At 45.3% G+C, this 13,931-nt stretch overlaps 1 gene segment (V, D, J or C); it reads left to right on the top strand.

The window, feature by feature from the left end:
• LOC145337327 (Ig alpha chain C region-like) overlaps positions 1 to 13,647 on the top strand; it is a 40,800-nt gene extending 27,153 nt beyond the window's left edge. The window contains 5 exon segments of the C gene segment in view: positions 8,995 to 9,333; positions 9,426 to 9,698; positions 10,950 to 11,069; positions 11,211 to 11,269; positions 13,603 to 13,647. Of these exon segments, the coding sequence occupies positions 8,995 to 9,333; positions 9,426 to 9,698; positions 10,950 to 11,069; positions 11,211 to 11,269; positions 13,603 to 13,647 (836 nt within the window).
• The last annotated feature ends 284 nt before the right edge of the window (positions 13,648 to 13,931 follow it).

Genomic DNA, 13,931 nt, shown 5'->3' with positions numbered 1-13,931 from the left:
ATCCAACTGGTTTCGGGAAGGAAATCTATCGTTCTCCCACCTGGTCTTGCCTACATGTGTCTCTATTCCCACAGCCACGTGGTTTACGATCAAATGCCCTCTGAAATAAAGGGAAGTTAGGGAGGAAAATTAAGAAAAGGAGCGAAGGATTTAGGGAAAAATTGGCTCTTCGAAAACATGACGTCTTCGAAAACACAGTGCAGTGAACCAATGGCTCTGATGTGTAGGGTTCAAATAAAGACACATTTTACGATGTGGAAGTAAAATGAAGCCATCACAAGTTTTGTTGTGTGTTCATTTTGGGGACACTGGCTCGGCCAGCATTTATTGCCCATCTCTCGCTGCTTTTGGAGGGCTTTTAAAAATCAATCACATTACTGTGGCTCTGGATTCCACATGTCGGGCAAACCAGATGGGGGAGGGAAATGTCCTTCCCTAAAGGGCAGGAGTGAACCTTTACTGAACATTTATGTGAGGAAAACAAAGCAAACTCACCTGAACAGGATAATTCCCTCCATCTGAACATGGGGTCTCAGTTTTTACTGTCCGAACAATTATTCTAGCTGATAATTTTTACTCTCTTTTACTGACCATAAACCTGCAACAGCAAGAAAATGAGTCTTGCAGATAATCATTCTTTGGATATCTTTCCGCGCAATTTCAACTTGTTTTGTGACCAGTTTGTTTCTGTAGGGTTAATGGCCGCAGGTTGACCTGATCTCAAACCCAGAGAGTTTTCTACCTTTCAGATACAGTGGAAATTCTGACGGGCTGTGCAATGGAAAGTATGACACAGGTTTGGTGCGGTGTGCTGGTGAATTCCACATTCATTTGACACAGTGCGGTCACCAACTGTGCGTCACAGCGATGAACAGGCAGCATGTCTTCAGGGAGTGTTACAGTACAGTAATTGTGTGGTGAAATGTTTTCTATTTCAATTCATTCAATTCATTCAATTTCAATTCATTCGCGGGATGTGAACTTCCTTGGCAAGGATAGAGTGCATTGTTCTTTCGAAAATGATGATGTCCAAAGATGCGCATGTTAGGTGGATTGACCATGCTAAATTGTCCCTTAGTGCCCAAAGATGTGCAGGTTGGGTGGACTGGCCATGCTAATTTGTCCCTTAGTGTCCACAGATGTGCAGGTTAGGGTGGATTGACCATGGTAAATTGTCCCTTAGTGTCCAAAGATGTGTAGATTAGGGTGGATTGACCATGGTAAATTGTCTCTTAGCGTCCAAAGATGTGTAGGTTAGGTGGATAGGCCACGCTAAGTTGTCCCTTAGTGTCCAAAGATGTACAGATTAGGTAGATTGGACATGCTAAATTGCCCACCAGTGTCCAAAGATGTGTCGGTTAGGTGGATTGGCCATGTTAAATTTCCCCCTAGCGTCCAAACATGCGCCGGTTAGGGTAGATTGGCCATGCCAAATTGTCGCCTAGTGTCCAAAGATGTGCAGGTTGGGTGGATTGACCATGCAAAATTGTCCCTTAGTGTCCAAAGATGCGCAGGTTAGGTGGATTGGCCATGCTAAATTGTCCTTTAGTGTCCAACGATGTGCAGGTTGGGTGGATTGGTCATGCTAAATTGTCCCTTAGCGTCCAAAGATGTACAGATTAGGTGGATTGGACATGCTAAATTGTCCACTAGTGTCCAAAGATGTGTAGGTTAGGTGGATTGGCCATGCTAAATTGCCCCTTAGTGTCCAAAGATGTGCAGGTTAGGTGGATTGGCCATGTTAAATTGCCCCTTAGTGTCCAAAGATGTGCAGGTCAGGGGGATTGCTCGTGCTAAATTGTCCCTTAGCGTCCAAAGATGTACAGATTAGGTGGATTGGACATGCTAAATTGCCCACTAGTGTCCAAAGATGTGTAGGTTAGGTGGATTGGCCATGCTAAATTGCCCCTTAGTGTCCAAAGATGTGTAGGTTAGGTGGATTGGCCACGCTGAATTGCCCCTTAGTGTCCAAAGATGTGCAGGTCAGGGGGATTGGTCATGCTAAATTGTCCCTTAGTGCCCAAAGATGTGCAGGTTAGATGGATTAGCCATGTTAAATTGCCCCTTAGTGTCCAATGATGCGCAGGTTGGGTGTACTGCCCATGCTAAACTGTCCCTCAGTGTCTAAAGATGTGCATGTTTGGTGGATTGGCCATGCTAAATTTTTCCTTATTGTCCGGAGATGTGCAGGTTGGGTGGATTGGCTATGTTAAATTGCCCCTTAGTGTCCAAACATGTGCAGGTTGTGGATGGCCAAATGAAATTACCCCTTAGTATCAGAGGCACTAGCTAGGGTAAATGCATGGGTTATGGGGATCGGGCCTGCGTGGAATTGTGATGGGTGCTGACCCGATCGTTCGAATGGCATCATTCTGCACTTTAGAATTTGATAATTCTATAATGACCCACCCTCTGCAAGCTGCCTCATAAAGAGAAGTGAAAATATTCTATGAATTATATGTGATTTGATTGAAATTGTGTTGGAAATCTCAGTGATTTGCTGCTTGAGTGTAGAATGTACAGACTGCAGTTCCTCTGAGCTGCAGATGAGATGAGTGTCTGTTGTGAATCAGAGGGGGTTTCTGCTAATTGTACTCAACCCTAGCAATGCTTGCAAACAGTGGCCAATTTTATTTTGAATAGTTTCCTGTAACATGGCTTAATTGTAAACCAGCAGGTTCTCTGTGCAGCTAAATCTATCTCGAATGCCCAACTGTCTGCGGTTGAACATTGTATCTCAGCTTCTGATCGCTGGAGGCAGTTGGGTAGGTGTAGCACCTCAACTGTAAACAAACGAAAAACCACACTGAGCTGTAGCCTCGGACAACTTTCTGCCTCTACGTGGTCAGAATCTCGACCAGCGATTTCTGTTGTGCTCTGCTTTCCACACTCCCCGAAAGGGCTGTGAGCGAGGCGTCTTTCTTAAGGTCAGACCATGCAAGCGTGGCCACAGCCAACGCCTCTCTGTCTGTCTCTATCTGCTGCCAAGCCCCGCTCTCTGCTGCAAAATCTCATGACTCTTTTCCTTGACTTTAAAGGTCAGAGCTATTTTTTGCAGAGCATTTCAATCACTCTGGCAGGAGCACCCTCTGTGTTCACCTCCGAACCTGTTGGGGCGCTAATTCGGGTCTTCACCTTAACATATATGTATCTAGCTCTGGTCTCCCAGCTCTGTTCCTCCTCATTCTTTTGAACGTTCCCTGGCGGAATAATTGCTACAGAGTCTTGTAGAGAAACTAGAACATTGACTTTGTTGTTTTAATAATCTCTTTGGTTCAAGTGTCGAATGAGAGTCTCCCAAAAATGAACGATTTCATCCACCGGCAGTTTCTAAGTGTTTTCCTTCTGTTAGGGTGGTGCATGTTGACGTTTTGCAGTAAGCATCACGGAAAACCGTGTTCTAATTAGAGCTGTGTTTCACTAAAGCGGCTGATCCTAACGGGATGTCTAACTGGGACATCTGAAAGAAATGTTCCTCTAATATGCATGAGTTTAAAATACTAACTAGTTTCTTGTTTCATAACAGAGTGAATAGCTCCTACTCAAAATACTTTTTACACAATGTGTTTTGATCTTTAGCATTTGAATTTTGGGCCTAGGTGTTTGATCCATAATCTGAGCCCCTATTTTCCAGTAACAACATTAAATTCATTGGTCCTGCTTCTGCCAATCACCGTTGACTTTTACCACATTGACTAAGTTCCTGAGCGGCAGGGTGGCTCAGTGGACAGCACCGCTGCCTCACAGCACCAGGGACCGGGTTATGAGTGACTGAATATCGAAAGGTCACTTGGGTAGAGCCCAAAGATCTTCTCGGGGCAGAGAATTCTTCTCCTCTCATTCTGAAATGGCAATTTCTTTACCCTGAGGTTATGTCACTGTGTGACATATTTTCCTGCCAATGGAATCAAACTCTTTCGGATCTGGCATGTCACCATCCTTCAAAATATTGTGTTTCAATGAGTTGAAGTCTCATTTTTCTATAGAGTTCCACAGAGAAGTTAACATAATTTCCCGAGCCTCTCGTCACAGGACAACCCTATCGTTCAAGGGATCAATGATAGATTATTAGGAGTTGGGGACGAAATGTAGTGTGTCCAAGTGCACAGATTAATCAGGGATGGTTAATCAGGAATGTCAACTGACCAACATACAGTCGACAGCAAGTGCCATGACTGAGCATGTGTAGAGATGGTCTTGGATGGTAGAGAACAAGTAACCAGGCAACTGCTATTTAAATAGGCCTGTTTGTCAGTATAAAGGAAGTTTTTTCACACAGTTCAGGGTGTGCTGGCTTTCTAGAAGCGCAATGATAAATAAACATTCTTACTCTCCCTTTCTTAAAATAGCCTATATTAAGGTAAAGGACGTAGATTAGCTTAAATAGAACAAATCGCGTTACTTTTATTTAGTTTTGAGTTTAGAGCCTTGTCTGTTTCTGTGTTCTGACACCATTTGTCATTTCTGTAAAAAAAGAACGAATACATATTTGTAGAAAAGGGCAAAATATCGAGAGTTGCATGACATTGGTTTAAGAGGGTTTGGCAAAAGAAACAACAGGAATTAATAAAAATGGCGATTGAGGTGTCTGGGACAGGATCTGTAAATTAGAACGCTGTAAGTTTAAATGTCAATGTCCAACAATGTGCTGGTTAGGTGGATTGACCATGCTTAATTGCCCCTTAGAACAAAGAACAGTACAGCACAGGAACAGGCCCTTCGGCCCTCCAAGCCTGCGCCGCTCATGCGCCCAGCTAGACCATTCGTTTGTATCCCTCTATTCCCAGTCTGTTCATGTGGCTGTCTAGATAAGTCTTAGACGATCCCAGCGTGTCCGCCTCAACCACCTTGCTTGGCAGCGGATTCCAGGCCCCCACCACCCTCTGTGTAAAATACGTCCCCCTGGCATCTGTGTTGTACCTTGCCCCCCTCACCTTGAACTTGTGACCCCTTGTGCTCGTCAGCCCCGACCTGGGAAAAAGCTTCCCACTGTTCACCCTATCTGTGCCCTTCATAATTTTATACACAATTTTATACGTAATTTTATATTGGAATCAATGGGTGCTATTCTGGTTGGCGGTTGCTGACTAGTGGAGTGCCGCAGGGATCGGTGCTGGGGCCTCAGCTATTTACCAGATGATCTGGAGGAGGGGGCTGAGTGTAGGGTAACGAAATTTGCTGATGACACGAAGATGAGTGGAAAAGCAAATTGTGTGGAGGGTGTGGAAAGTCTGCAGAGGGATCTGGATAGGCTGAGCGAATGGGCGAGGACCTGGCAGATGGAGTATACAGTTAGCAAGTGTGAGGTTATTCACTTTGGCAGAAATAATAGTAGGAGGGATTATTATCTAAAGGGTGAAAAGCTGCAGCATGCTACGGTGCAGAGGGACCTGGGGGTCCTTGTGCACGAATCGCAAAAACCCAGTCTGCAGGTGCAGCAGGTGGTCAGGAAGGCGAATGGAATGTTGGCCTTTATAGCGAGGGGGATAGAATAGAAAAGCAGGGAGGTCTCGTTGCAACTGTACAGGGTACTGGTGAGGCCGCAGCTGGAGTACTGTGTGCAGTTTTGGTCGCTGCATTTGGGGAAGGATATTTTGGCCTTGGAGGGAGTGCAGAGAAGGTTCACTAGGCTGATACCGGAGATGAGGGGGTTAACCCATGAGGAGAGATTGATTAGACTGAGTTTGTACTCGTTGGAGTTCAGAAGGCTGCGGGGGATCTTTTAGAGACGTATAAGATAATGAAGGGGATGGATAAGGTAGAGGTAGAGAGATTCTTCCCGCTTAGAAAGGATAGCAGGACTAGAGGGCACAGCCTCAAGATAAGGGGGGGCAGTTTAGATCGGAGTTGAGGAGGAACCTCTTCACTCAAAGCGTGGTGAGTCTCTGGAATTTTCTGCCCATTGAAGTGGTGGAGGCTACCTCGCTGAATATATTTAAATCACGGGTAGATAAGTTTCTGATAGACAAGGGAATTAAGGGTTATGGGGAGAGACCGGGAAAGTGGAACTGATCCAATTCAGATCAGCCATGAGCTTACTGAATGGCGGGGCAGGCTCGAAGGGCTAGATGACCTACTCCTGCTCCTATTTCTTACGTTCTTATGCTCTTGTACACCTCTATTAGGCTTAGTGTCCAAAGATGTACAGATATTCTGGGTTGGTCATGCAAAATTGTCCCTTAGTGGCCAAATATGTGCCTGTTTTCTGATTGGCCATGCTCAGTTGTCCCTCAGTGTCCAAAGGTGTGCAGGTTACGTGGATTGGTCACGCTAAATTGTCCCTAACTATCCAAAGATGCGCAGGATGCCGGATTGTCCGTGCTAAATTGCATTTTAGTGGCTAAAGATGTGCAGGTTAGGTGGATTGGCCGAGCTAAATTGTCTGTTAGTGTCAGGGGAATTAGCAGGTTAATTATGTGGGGTCACAGCGATAGCGCCTTGGGTGCATTTGCTGGTGGTGCTGGCTCAATGGGCTGAATGGCCCTTATGCTGCATTATTGGAGTTTATGGTTCTATAAGTTAACTAATCAAGGATTTATGAATTGTCAGTTTTCACCCTCCTGTTTCGTGTAAACTTGACTGAATCTCCTACATTTCAAAAGGAAGTGCAGTTGCAAAGACATATCACCGGCTACCAAGAACTTGGGAACATCCTCTGCTCGGGCCAGGCTCGACATTACGCTAGGCGAATGTCATCTCTCTGAAATAGTGTGGGCCATGTCCTGTTACAACCCATGTAAAGCATAGAGGCAGCACAAACTGCTCACATATCAGAGGATAAAAGGGAAGCTTCGATTTCATACTTTTCTAACATGAAAAGCACAGAACAGATTGGTACCATTCAGCTGTTGTTAATGTTCCAGAGGTGCCCCCATTCCTTCTTTCTATCACCCCATCGACATATCCTTCTCCTCCTTTCTCTCCTTCGTGTCTATCCAGCTGCCCAGTTAAAATATATCTTTATCATTTGTCTCAAGCGGACTTGAGGAGGAAAATGGGGCAACTAACGCCATAATCAGAACGATTTTAATAGTGCGTTTATCTTAAACCGGCACATTTTATTTTGATTTGGTTTGATTTATTATTGTCACATGTATGACTATACAACGAAAAATGAGCCCACCTTGCATTAAGTTGAACTTTCTCTTCAGCCTGGCTATGATTTTGACACTACATTCTCCTTTCCTTCTCGATGAACGGTATGCTTTGTCTGTATAGCGCGCAAGAAATAATACTTTTCACTGTATCCCAATACATGTGACAATAATAAATCAAATCTATGTACTCTATGAACGGTGTGCTTTGTATAGTGCGCAAGAAATAATACTTTTCACTGTACCCCAATACATGTGACAATAATAAATCAAATCAAATCAAATCAAAAGCATTCCGTACGCAACCGAGTTCCATATTCTCCCCATTCTTCCAAGAATTGTCCTGAATTCCTGCTTGGCGACAAACTCATCCTGCAAGATTTTGACATCCTACTTCTGCCTTGCTGAACCATTTCACAATTGCAAATGTTTCGGTGGATCAGCCCTCAATTTTCAATTGCTTTTTTCAGAGACAAAGAGCTCCAACCTCTTCAAGACTCACTGACAATTGCTCGCTCTCATTCCTGGTAACATTCGTTCTGAAATGTGAACTGCACCTTTTCCACTACCTGGGAATCCTTACCAGATTGGGAAGAACCGTGCTCTGCACTCCATGTCTGGTGTAGCTGATGTCAGTGAGATCTTTCAGGCATTTTGGAGAACATGCCGAATGCTCGCCAGTACCTGGACCTGTAGTAAACAGGAAAACCGCAGAGAGCTCTCTACCTCGGTTCTATTTTCAAACCCCTGTCCTGTTTTTATTCATGTGTACAGTGCGTATATTCCACACCTCCCCCACACAGAGAGAACAGGAGCGATTTCTCAGCGAAATTTGGATTGGGGGCACAGAGTCTCACGGTCTCACTCAAGGACAATGAGTTTCCTGGGTATCTGTGCATTGTTCCATCTCTTCCAGGGTGAGATATCCTCATTGTATTGAGATAGAGTGGAGAAGGATTTGGATAGAGCGAAGAAACTGTTTCCATTGGTCGGAGTTCCTGGAACCAAGGGAACATGGATTTGGTAAAAGACAGGGAGATTAGGGGACTTTTTTAACCTATCTGAGCTGTTGTGATCTGGAAGGCTCTGCCTGAAAGGGCGGAGGAAGGCGATCCAACAGCAACTTTCAAACGGGGGGAATGGAATTTTCAAAATGGAGGGATTGGATACAAATTTGAACGGGGAAATTCAATAATATGAGCGAAATCTTTCACAGGTTCAACTCAAATTGGAAGGGCCGAACGGTCCCCCACCCCGGGCATCAGCAGTGCTATAAGGTGTGTTTAGCGAGCAAGTTTAACTTAGCAATGAATAAAATGTTGCTGAGAAAATGCAACTTCGATTCATAACAATGATTAGAATGGAATGAATCTGATCCGCCATTTCTCCTGGGATATGACGTGTGAATGGGCTCCCTTAACAATACTGGTCACTTTGGGAAGAAAGCTTTTCAAGAAGAACTTCAGAGTCAGTTATAAATTTCTGAACAGACTTTAGCGCCCAACGTCAACGGACGAGAAGAAGAAACGAAGCGGAAATAGAAAGTGCTGGAACATCTCAGCGGCACAGTGGGTGAACACTGTCACATCACAGCGCCAGGTTTGGATTCCCGGCTTGGGTTTGCAGAGTTGCACGTTCTCCCCGTGTCTGAGTGGGTTTTCTCCGGGTGCTCCTCTTTCCTCCCAAAGTCCAAAGATGCGCGGGTTAGTTTGAATGGCCACGCTAAATTCCCCCTTCGTATCAGGGGATTAGCAGTGTAAATATGTGGGTTTGAGGGAATGGGAGGGATTGGGATCGGCGCAGATACGGTGGGCCAAATGGCCTCTTTCTGCACTGTAGGGATTCGGGGAATGCTCCATAACCTGAGGTGACTGTTGTTCTCTCTCTTTCTCTTTCCCAGTCGCAGTGTCTCAGGTCACCGTGTCCCAGTCTCCGCCGGTTCAGACGCTCCCTGCGGGGAGTCCTGTTAATCTCAGCTGCCACATCCAGGGTCAAGCTACTGGCTCTGTCTTCTGGTACAGACAGAGGGAGAGAAACGGCATGGATTTCATTTACAGAGCGTCCCAGCACAGACGAGCTGAGGGGAGATTTTCCAGCCAGATTTCTGAAAATGGGCGTCTTTATTCACTAATCATTGAAGATTCCCGAGTAAATGATTCTGGGATGTATTACTGTGCAAAGCGCCACTACCAGAACATGGCCCAAATATTCGGCAATGGCTCCAAGTTAGTAATTACAGGTAAATTCCATTATTATTCTATTGCAATGGGTATCTCAAAGCAATTAAAATGTCCTCTTCCGCCAATTAATGAGTGTTCTGTTCCATTTTAGCGGGTTCTCCCTCCATATTCCTCCTCACCCCGCCGCTGGATGAGATTCCCGCCATGGAAAGTGTCCCGTTGTTGTGTTTGGTCAGAGGCGTGTCTCCCGATCCCTTTCCCGTCCGCTGGAATGTTTCGGGGCAGGATACCGAGGGACAGACCGATTCGGGGACACTGGAGCCGGACGGGACCTACACCGTCAGGAGTTACATCAGCCTCTCGGCGGAAACTTGGAGAAGCGGCGCTCGCTGCACTTGCGCCCTTCAGGTCAACTCCAGTGAAAGTATTCTCAGTGACAGTGTCTCATCTCAGAGAGGTAACTATTCACAATGACTACTTTTCAATCCATTTTATAATAACGGGACATTTTACTAAAAGCAGTCCAACTTTGTAAATTACAAATGTCTCTGCGGGCACCTCCATGGAGATCTAAATCACCACTGCCCTATCATAATCCCCCCAGTTTCATTTTCTGATATTTTAACTCTTCTACGCAACCGTAAAGAACCGTGGATGTTCAATCACTGAGACACATTTGTGAGAACGGATAGATGAATGAGGAAGATAAAGGGCGGGCAAGTGAGCTTTATGTGCACGGTGAGGCATGGTGATGTTAGATGGCAGAATAGACGAGACAGGCCGAATGGCCTCTTCCCGTCTCCCACTTCTTGCATCTGGCTCAGACACCATTACATTCCTGAAGGTGAGGGACCAATGTGTCAGTGTGTAAAATTGAAATGTGTGATTATATCCCCAGTGTCGCACACTATCACAGCACAGCAATGATCCCTTCGCCTCCCTGTATTTCAATCCCATTCAGTTCCACCGGCTTTCCCGCGGGTGCTCCTGTTTTCCCCTAAATTCCAAAGATGTGTAGGTTAGGCGGATTGTCCATTCTAAATTGTCCCTTAGTGTCCGAAAATGTGCAGATTGAGTGGATTGGCCATGCTAAATTTCCCCTCAGTGTCAAAGGAAGTGTAGGTTAGGTGGATCAGCCATGGTAAATTGCCCCTTTGTGTCGAAGATTTGTAGGTCAGTTAGATTAGCTATGACAAATTGCCCTTTAGTTTCCAAAGATATGCGGGTTAAGTGGATTGGCCATGCTAAATTGCACTTTAGTGCCCAAAATGTACGGGTTAGGTTGATTGGCCATGCTAAATTGAGTCGAGTGTCAGGAGGATTAGCAGAGTAAATATGTGAGGTGACGGGAATAGAGTGGTGAAGACTCGATGGCCCGAATGATCTTCTGCACTGTGGGATTATATGGTTACTCTCTCCCTGAATCTTTCACTCTTTCCCTCCATTTCTCTGTGTGCCCTGTTCAAAAAGTGCTCAGTCTCTCTGTCACTATCTCTTTCTACCTCGCCTTGTGTTCTATTGTAAAAGTGCTACTCTATTGCATGATGGGAAAGTGTGCAAACACTTTTGCCATTTTCCAGTCAAATCGGACAGTTAGATTGAACAAAATCCTTCGCTTGTTTAATTATTTCCACATTTGATTTCCGTTAAGTGAAAGTCTAATTCTTTTTTGCAGATTCTCCGTTCTCGCCCACCTGTCATTTAGTGTTTTCCGGGGGTTTGTCGGCCGCGGCGCTTCTCCTTCTGGGATTGGTCCTTGTGGCCGGAAGAAGGATCTGCAGGAACCGGCAGAGAGGTAGCGATTGTTGGGGGGGGCGCTGTTACTCCGCGGCGCTCTCAATCCACCCATTTATCACTGAGTTATTGACACTTCTGCGCGGGTTCGGTGTGAGATGAATCCATTTTAAATTTCAGTTTAAATCCCTCTTTCCAACAGGAACCGGGAACAGTGATGAGGATCTGACAGAATCCAGAGAACACAAACACAATAAAGAGGTGAATAGATGGAATTATAATTATTATAAACCACACAGATACTTTTCATTAATTACTAATCCGCGGTTTAGAATTCATAACCAACACAGAAAGTTCTGGAAAACCTCAACAAGCCTGGCGGCTTCCACCGACAGAGAAAATTTCAAGGCCAATTAGCTTTTTTGTTTAAATCATTCCTGGGATATTTGAATTGATTTATTATTGTCACATGTATAGGGATACAGTGAAAAGTATTGTTTCTCGCGCGCTATACAGACGAAGCATACCGTTTATAGAGAACATAGGTTTGATTTATTACTGTCACAGGGATTGGGATACACTGAAAAGTATTGTTTCTTGCGCCCTATACAGACAAAGCATACAGTTCATAGAGGACATAGATTTGATTTATCATTGTCACGTGTATTGGGATACAGTGAAAAGTATTGTTTCTTGCGCTCTATGCAAACAAAGCATACTGTTCATAAAGTACATAGGTTTGATTTATTATTGTCACATGTATTGGGATACAGTGAAAAGCATTGTTTCTTCCGCATTCTACAGAGAAGACATTCGGTTCATAGAGAAGGAAAGGAGACGGTGCAGAATGTACTGTTACAGTCATAGCGAGGGTGTAGAGAAAGATCAACTTAGTGCGAGGTCGCATTCAAAAGTCTGACAGCAGCAGGGAAGAAGCTGTTCTTGAGTCGGTTGGCACGTGACCTCAGACTTTCGTATTTTTTTTCCGATGGAAGAAGATGGAAGAAGGAATGTCCGGGGTGTGTGGGGGGTCCTTGATTACGCCGGCTGCTTTTCCCCGAGGCAGCGGGAAGTGTAGACAGAGTCAATGGATGGGAGGCTGGCTTGAGTGATGGGACTGGATCAGTTCTTGTGGTCTTGGACAGAGCAGGAGACATACCAAGTGCATTCACTTTGGAAGGATGTTCTTGCTCTCGAGGGAGTGCAGCGAAGGTTTACCAGGCTCATTCCAGGGACGGCGGGACTGATGTATGAGGAGAGATTGACCAGGTTAAGATTGTTTTCGCTGGAGTTCAGACGAATGAGGGGGGATTTCACGGAGACTTATAAAATTCTAACAGGACTAGTTAGGGTAGATGCAGGGAGGATATTCCCGAAGTTGGGGGGAGTCCAGAACCAAGGAGTCACAGTTTGAGGATCGGGGGTAGATCATTTAGGACGGAGGGGAGTAGAAATTTCTCCACCCGGTGAGTCTGTGGGATTCATCCCCACAGGAAGTAGTCGATGCCAAAACATTGAATGTATTCAAGACGCGGTTGGACATAGCACTTGGGGTGAAGGTTGTGGGGAGAAAGCAGGATTAGGCGATTGGGCTGGACGATTGGCCATGATTGTAACGAATGGTGGAGCAGACTCGAAGGGCCAGATGGCCTCCCCCTGCTGGTATCTTCCATGTGTCTATATAGAAACAGCCAGCATTATCAAGGACCCCACGCACCCTGGACATGTTTTTTTTTCCCACCTTCCTCCTTTGGGAGAAAGATACATAAGTCTGAGGTCACGCACCAACCCACGCAAGAACAGCTTATTCCCTGCTGTCACCAGACATTAGAATTGACCTGCCCCACATCAAGTTGAACTTTCTCTGCCCCCTATCTACCACTGTAACACTATAATCTGCACCCTCTCCTTTCATTCTCTATGCATGGTACACGGTACACTTGGGCGACACAGTAGTACAGTGGTTAGCACTGCTGCTTCACAGCTCCAGCACCCTGGGTTCGATTCCCGAATCGGGTCACTGTCTGTGTGGAGTTTGCACATTCTTCTCGTCTCTGCGTGGGTTTCCTCCGGGTACTCCAATTTCCTCCCACACTCCAAAGATGTGCGGGTTAGGTTGATTGGTCGGGCTAAGAAATTGCCCCTTTGTGTCCAGGGATGTGTAGGCTAGAGGGATTAGTGGGTATAATGTGTAGGGATATGGGTGGGATTGTGTTCGGTGCAGACTCGATGGGCCGAATGGAATCTATGATCTTTGTCTGTATTCTGGGCAAGAACCGATACTTTGTTAATGAATAGTAACACATATGACAATAATAAGTCAAAGCACTTCTTCACAGAACTCGGGGCGGAATTCTTGTCACTAAAAAGCTATGTAGAGCATTGGGCAACTGGAACTCTCAAAGTTGCGACAGTTAGATTTCTATTAGGGAATAGATGAAGGATTATTCAATATTGGTGGGTGACTGTGAGTTGAGCTAACTTTCAGCCATGGACCGATTGAATAGTGTTGGTGGGGGGGGGGGACTCAATGGCCTCACCTATCACTATAATAAGGGTGTGTATTACGCTGACAGATCATTTTTCATCCACAGACACTTTACGCTCGCCTGGCCTTTAACGAGGATCCAAAACTTTAACTCGAGAGAAAAGAAAAGAGAGAATTCACCGCGTGTTTCCTGGATTTCCAGTGTTGTGGAAACATTTTTCTTTTTGCACGGGGAATTCCGAAAGTGCAAATCCGGGCAGATTGGCGACTCAATATTATGATGGCGACCAAAGCGGAAAATGAACTTCCTCTTAATGTCCACCATCCTACGACGGAATATCGGGTGCAGGGCAATTTCACCTCTCCATGCTTCTAATTTCTCATCGCGGTTTTAGAATTCTATTCTGCATTTTCTACTGTAACTGTGCATCAAAA

The sequence above is a fragment of the Carcharhinus amblyrhynchos genome, unplaced genomic scaffold (assembly GCF_965287045.1).
Source record: "Carcharhinus amblyrhynchos unplaced genomic scaffold, sCarAmb.v2.hapA scaffold_46, whole genome shotgun sequence".
Classification (NCBI taxonomy): domain Eukaryota; kingdom Metazoa; phylum Chordata; class Chondrichthyes; order Carcharhiniformes; family Carcharhinidae; genus Carcharhinus; species Carcharhinus amblyrhynchos.
The sequence above is the reverse complement of the archived record's forward strand: the minus strand, read 5'-3'. Positions and strand labels throughout refer to the sequence as shown.